The 6,688-nt window shown below is 57.7% G+C and overlaps 1 protein-coding gene across 1 annotated transcript in view; it reads left to right on the top strand.

Moving 5' to 3' along the window:
* Positions 1 to 583: 583 nt before the first annotated feature.
* NDOR1 (NADPH dependent diflavin oxidoreductase 1) overlaps positions 584 to 6,688 on the top strand; it is a 15,828-nt gene continuing 9,723 nt past the window's right edge. Inside the window, 7 exon segments of the mRNA XM_009075511.1 lie at positions 584 to 718; positions 1,800 to 1,877; positions 2,144 to 2,241; positions 3,478 to 3,576; positions 4,794 to 5,000; positions 5,318 to 5,439; positions 6,630 to 6,688. The exon segment at positions 6,630 to 6,688 is cut by the window's right edge and continues 162 nt beyond it. Of these exon segments, the coding sequence (XP_009073759.1) occupies positions 584 to 718; positions 1,800 to 1,877; positions 2,144 to 2,241; positions 3,478 to 3,576; positions 4,794 to 5,000; positions 5,318 to 5,439; positions 6,630 to 6,688 (798 nt within the window).

Raw genomic sequence — 6,688 nt, 5'->3', positions numbered from 1 at the left:
TCTGGTCCTTCCATCTCAAGCCAGTGATGCTTTCTGCTCTCTCTGAGCATCCAGGTTCTTCCCTAGGTCTCCATCCGGGTGAGGATTGCCAGGGTAGACAGGATGGTTAAAGGCAGAAATAAGGCTCCCCTGATCGCAAGGTAGAGAGGAAAGGTAAAAGGCAGGACTAGGGATGAGGTGATTCCAGGGCTGTGGTGGTAAGGATAGTTGTCTCCCTCGGGTTTTCACCTTCTGCTGTGGTTTGGTGAGACCCCATCTGGAGTTGTGCACATAGTTCTGGTGTGCCCGACATCAGAAGGGGGTGGAACTGTTGGAGCAAGGCCAGAGGAGGCCACGAAGCTGGTCAGAGGATTGAAGCACCTTCCCTATGAAAAAGTTGGGGCTGTTCAGCCTGGGGAAGAGAAGGTTGTGTGGAGACCTCAGAGCAACCTGCCAGGAGCTGAAGGGGCTCCAGGGAAGCTGCAGAGGGACTCTTGGTTAGGAACTGCAGGGACAGGACAAGGAGCAATGGGGAGAAATTGAAAGAGGGGGAATTCGTCTTCCATCTTGCCCTCTGGGCGATGGTTCTGGGTCTCTCTTGCAGATGGCAGAACGGAAGCTCCTCGTTCTGTTTGGCAGCCAAACTGGGACGGCTCAAGACACAGCCGAGAGGATTGGCAGAGAGGCCAAGCGCAGGCACTTGCAGTGCAGAGTGGAGGCCCTGGACAGCTATGACGTGGTGAGTGGGACACCCAGGGGTGATCTGGGCACTTGCTGCTCTTGCTGCATCTCCACTAGCTCCATTTCTGGCACTCAGGCATCCTCCATCCTCGCTCTGACTTGTATGACACTGGAGATGGCTTTGTGCCCTCCCTGAGGGCAGCTTGTGCTTAATTCAGGGTGGGAAAAGGGAGCAGTGATGCTTGGGATGGAGTCACAGCCATTCCCTACAAGGTGAGGAGCAGTGAAGCAGTGGATGGGCAGCAGGTGCTGCTGCAGGGTCTGTGGAGGAGCTCATGCCATATGGGGCTGCGGGTTTTATTCTGAGTGTGGTCTGTCCATGAGCTCGCTGTGATGTGAGCAGCCGTGTCAGGACAGCTGGGACATGTTTCTTAGAACCACAGACTGGTTTGGGTGGGAATGGACCTTAAAGGTCATCCAGTCTCACCCCCTGCCATGGGCAGGGACACCTCCCTCTTGCCCAGGTTGCTCTAAGCCCCATCCAACCTGGCCTGGAACACTGCCAGAGTTGGGGCAGCCACAGCTGCTCTGGGCAACCTGTGCCACTGTCTCACCACTCTCACAGGAAAGAATTTCCTGCAATATCCCATCTATTCCTGCCCTCTGGCAGTCAAAGCCATTCCCCCTTGTCCTGTCCCTCTGGGCCCTTGTCCAAAGTCCTACTCCTGCTCTCTTGGAACCTCTTCAGGCACTGGAAGGGGCTCTAAGGTCAGAGCCTTCTTTGCTCTAAGCCCCATCCAACCTGGCCTGGAACACTGCCAGAGTTGGGGCAGCCACAGCTGCTCTGGGCAACCTGTGCCACTGTCTCACCACTCTCACAGGAAAGAATTTCCTGCAATATCCCATCTATTCCTGCCCTCTGGCAGTCAAAGCCATTCCCCCTTGTCCTGTCCCTCTGGGCCCTTGTCCAAAGTCCTACTCCTGCTCTCTTGGAACCTCTTCAGGCACTGGAAGGGGCTCTAAGGTCTCCCCAGAGCCTTCTCTCCTGCAGGCTGAACACCCACAGCTCTCCCAGCCTGGCTCCAGAGCCGCTGGCAGGCTGCTGACCTGAATGTTCCTCCCCATGTTTGTGCCCACAGGCCAACCTCATCCATGAGCCACTGGTAGTGTTTGTGTGTGCAACCACCGGCCAGGGTGACCCACCTGACAACATGAAGGTAGGACATGCTCCTGTCCATGCTGCTGTTATATTCCTGATTTCTCTCCAGAAGCAGCTTGAGCAGTGGTTTTAAGGTTAGGAGGGAGAAGCTTTGGAGCAGCACCAGTTACAGCTCCTGGGACACAGGGAGGGAGCTGGTGGCTTTCAGGGGTCAGATATGCAGAAGGCTGTGCTTCCCACTCTGTTGGGGTTCAGGAGGGACCTGATGGGAGGGTGAGCAGGCTGCCCTGGCAGCAGAGGACTCTCCAGTTGTGTCTCTTGTAGATGTTCTGGCGGTTCCTGTTCCGGAAGAACCTGCCGCCTGGGTCCCTCTGCCAGATGGACTACGCCGTGCTGGGCCTCGGGGACTCCTCCTACCCCAAGTAAGCAGCTCTGCAGCTTCTGGGGAGCTGCTCCTCACAGCTCTGACTGCAGGAGAGACCAGACTGGTTGGAGAATGAAGGGGGTGAGGGAAGACAGAGCCTGACTCTGGAGCAGCAGCTCAGATGAAGAACCTGCCGCCTGGGTCCCTCTGCCAGATGGACTACGCCGTGCTGGGCCTCGGGGACTCCTCCTACCCCAAGTAAGCAGCTCTGCAGCTTCTGGGGAGCTGCTCCTCACAGCTCTGACTGCAGGAGAGACCAGACTGGTTGGAGAATGAAGGGGGTGAGGGAAGACAGAGCCTGACTCTGGAGCAGCAGCTCAGATGAGAGGGATGGTCTCTTCTCTCCTGCCATGGCTGCAGGAAGAGGGCTAGAGGTCAGGCCAGAGTCAGAGGAGATGTTAGGGAAAATGTTTTCCCTGTTAGGGTGTTCAGGCACTGGAATATTGCCCAGGAAAGTGCTGGAGTGACCATCCCTGGAGGTGTTTAAGAGGCATCTGGATCTGATGCTTTAGGATAGGGTTTAGGGATTCCAGCAGTGGCAGGTTAATGGTTGGACTTGATGATCTTAGAGGTCTCCTCCAACTTTGATGAGTCTATGAAATGTAATTCCCACCAGCCTTAAAAATCCTTGCCCTACAGCCTGTGTTCCTCCTGAACCCCAGGAACTAGGCTTTTGCCCGTTTCCTTCCCCCCAGCCTCTCCAAGCAGGTGCTTTGCTGCAGTGGGTCAGACATCATGTATCAGTCACCTATCACAGCCACTCACTTTTGCAGCTGAACTACAGGAAGGCCTGTGCCACAGCAATTCCAGTGGGCAAGCCAACAAGAGACATCAGACAGAGCTGTAGGTGGCAGCCAGCCCTATTGATCCCACTTCTTGCCTAGAAGATCATTCCCATGTGCTTGAAAGGGCTGTAGTTGGAGGGATGAGTGTGCCTGAGCTCTGTGGGGCAGTGAGGGGCTGGAGGGAAGAAAGTGTTCCATGTCCTGGGACAGAAGCTGCCCTGAAAGGAAGCTGGACTTCCCCAAATCCCTTCTGGGAGCTGGGCGCAGCCTGTGAGGCCCAGCAAGTGGCAACCAGCTGCTTCTGGGGGCACAGGCTGGGCAGGGCACGGGCTGGGTCGTGGTGCTGGCTCTGCCTGCGTGCTGCTCTGGTGGTCCTGGCTGCTGTGGCCAGTGCCTGCTGTGCTGCTGGAGCAGCACTGCCCTTCACAACTCTGTTATTCTCTGCTCAGGTTCAATTTCATTGCAAAGAAGCTGCACAAACGGCTGTTACAGCTCGGGGGCAACCCACTGCTGTCAGTGGCCTTGGGAGATGACCAGCACGACCTGGGGTAAGAGCCCAGAGGAGGGGTGGCAGGGGGAGCCCTGGGGTGCAGTACAGCTCTGTCCTGGGGCTGTTGGGAGGGCTGTGTGTGCTTTACCCCAGCCTGGGGACAGCAGTGTGCTGCTCCCACCACAGACTGCTCCTGCAGCTCTCTGTGAACGTAATGATCTTTGCTTATAATCCTCCAGTGCCAGGGCGTGGGTCACCTACTTCTCCAGGGTGTACCAGGATGTGCCAACATCTCCTGGCTCAGCCCCAGTCCTGTTCAGAGCAGGGGAAGGCTGTGTCACACTGCCACATATGTGCAGGCACTGTAGCAGCCCAAGCTGTACTCACCTGGCACGGGGCAGAGGTCTGTGTGGCTTGGGGAGTCAGTGGCTGCCACAGGTGGTGCTCAGGGAGCTCCTGGATCTTTTCAAGTGGCAGTGGTTGGGCCCCAGAGTGAGTGAGAGCTTAGAGTGGCTGAGATGTTTCCTCCCAGACCTGAAGCTGGAAGGGAATGGCCTGGGGTGACTGTGGAGGGGAGCTGAGGTGTTTGTCCAGGGTCACCCCAGCACTGGGCGCAGAGTGCAGGGCTTGAGCCTGAAGGGATGATGTTGCACTGCTGCAACGTGATTTTTGCACTTGCAGACCAGATGCAGTGGTGGATCCGTGGCTCCTGGCTTTATGGGACAAGATCCTTGCCTTGTATCCTCTCCCTCCTGGCTTTGAGATCATCAGCCCAGACGTGTGGTGAGTGCAGAGGGTGGGCAGGCCCTGCTGGGGCTGCCTGGAGTGCAATGCCACACTGCCTTGGCTGTGCTCTGGAGTGCAGATGTGCTCTGCTCCGTCCAGGCAGCCTTCCCACACAGCCTCTGGTGTCCCAAGGCCCTTGTTCTTTGGTCACCACAGGCCCATCTCTCTTTGGATGGAGTGTCCTCTTGCCCTCTGTGTGTGTGTGTGTCAGCTCCACCAGACAGGTTCTGCCCATCTTGCTGTTCTGATGTGCCTCTGCCCCTGGCAGAGTGTGCGTGCCCAGTCAGCCTCCCTGTGTCTGCTCTGGAACCGTTGGCATCTCCTTCTGGCAGTCAGCTTTGCATTCCCTTACACAAGCCATCTCCAAGGGACAGGGATGATGGGTGGTGGATGCAGTGGGAGAATCCAGGCCTCTCCCTGTCTCTAGCCCTGCGGCAGCTGTAGAGCTGTGGCGTGAAGATAACCGCTCTGCATTGCTCTCCTCCACAGCCTGCCCCCAAAATACACCCTGCACTACCTGCCTGAGGACTCCCCACACCCTGCCAGTGACCTGCTCCAGCAGACATCACCCAGGGCTGTGCCCTCGGAGCTCCATCCCTTCGCTGCCCGTGTGGTGTCCAACGAGAGGGTGACAGCACAGTCCCACTTCCAGGATGTTCGGCTCATCGAGCTCGATGTCACGGGCTCAGGGATCTCGTGAGCATCTCCCTGACTCCCCCAGGCTCTGCCATATGGGATTGGGTGCCCCATAGCCTGTCTTCCTCTTCCTCCACTGATATCTGAGGCTGTGGCCTTGTGGCTGTGGTCCCTGCTGTGGGGTCCCCATCCATGGCAGTCAGGCGAGTATGGCAGTGGGTCCTGCCTGTGGACCAGCTCTCTGCCTGCCAGGTTAGAGAGCACACTGGTGACACTGGGAATTTGCCTCCTCTGGTGTGGGTGCCGGTTGGGATGGCAGTGCCATGCCTGTGGCTCTACCCCATGGCTGTGCTCAGCAGCTCCCACTGCATCCCCAGGTTCAGTGCAGGGGATGTGGTGATGATCCAGCCCCAGAACTGCCCCGAAGATGTGCAGCACTTCTGCCAGCTCCTGCGCCTGGATCCAGACAGACACTTCGTGCTGAAGCCCACAGAGCCTGGTAGGTCCTGCCTGCTGCTCCTTTCCTTCCCTGCTGCTCAAGGCAGCCCCTAAGCTCTAGCCCAGCCTGTAGCTCTGCTTTCCCTTCGCTGGAGACCTGGTTAAGGAAGTTGGGAGCGTTGGCTGGATAAAGGAGACCTGCCTGTCTGGCAGTATGGGGCTGTTCTTCCCTTCCAGCATGACCTGGGGTAAGAGCCCAGGGGAGAGATGGCAGGAGGAGCCCTGGGGTGCATTGCAGCTCTGTCCTGGGACTGATGGCAGGGCTGTGTGTGCTTTACCCCAGCCCGGGGACAGCAGTGTGCTGCTCCCACCATGGACTGCTCCTGCAGCTCTGTGTGAATGTCCTGATCTCTGCTCATAGCCCTCCTGTGCCAAGACCTGGGTCACTTGCACACATGGATCACATGGATCCCCTACACTCCATGTAGGGCCAGTGTGACTGTGGGAGGAGTCCAGCAGTGCTGGGCTCCACCTGGGCCTTGTGTCTTTGCAGCCTTCAGCACAGAGTAGGGAGGATCCTGCAGCCTCCTCAGCCCCAGACCCAAGTTGGGAAACCTGTGATTGCTTGCCTGGAGAGTGCAGGTCTCCCCACTCTGCTTGTGCCCCAGGAACATCCTGCAAGTGCTTCTGGAGCCACAAAACAGCATCAACAACCAGACAACCCCCTTGGAGGCCCCTCAGAGCCCTTGGTGGCTCTGCAGTCTGCATGGAACTGGGAGAGTGTTCTCCCTGAGTGCCCATTTGCCTTCCATCTTTCCTGTGTGGGTCCATGCTGGGATTTTTGCCTGGCAGGCAAACCCAGGAGAAATCCAGGCTGCTCCTCAGACCCTTGGGAGAGACAGAGGGGCCAAGGACAGGCTGACACGTAGAGGACACTGCTGGTTATTTCCGCTGCATTGTGTGCAGGCAGAGTGGGAGCCATATGGATAAGGCATTATCCCAAAGCACTTGCCAAGAGTAAAGGACAGCTGAACACCACTGACTTCCTCTGTTACAAGCCTGTGGGCTTGAAAAGCAAAGTGAGGAGAGCAGGAGGGAATGAGGGCCCGTGGGGGAAGCAGTGAGAGCTAAAGTTGGCTCTAGGTTCACACAGTGTGTGGGTGCCTGCAGGCTGGGGACAGCTGGCAGGTGGTGCTCAGGCATCCAGCCCTGGTGCTGGCCCTGAGCTCTCCCTGCTGCCTTGCCTTGCAGGCACATCCCTCCCTCCCCTCTTGCCACAGCCCTGCACCATCCGGCACCTGGTCACCCAC

The sequence above is a fragment of the Acanthisitta chloris genome, unplaced genomic scaffold, assembly GCF_000695815.1.
Source record: "Acanthisitta chloris isolate BGI_N310 unplaced genomic scaffold, ASM69581v1 scaffold36075, whole genome shotgun sequence".
Taxonomy (NCBI): domain Eukaryota; kingdom Metazoa; phylum Chordata; class Aves; order Passeriformes; family Acanthisittidae; genus Acanthisitta; species Acanthisitta chloris.
The sequence above is the reverse complement of the archived record's forward strand: the minus strand, read 5'-3'. Positions and strand labels throughout refer to the sequence as shown.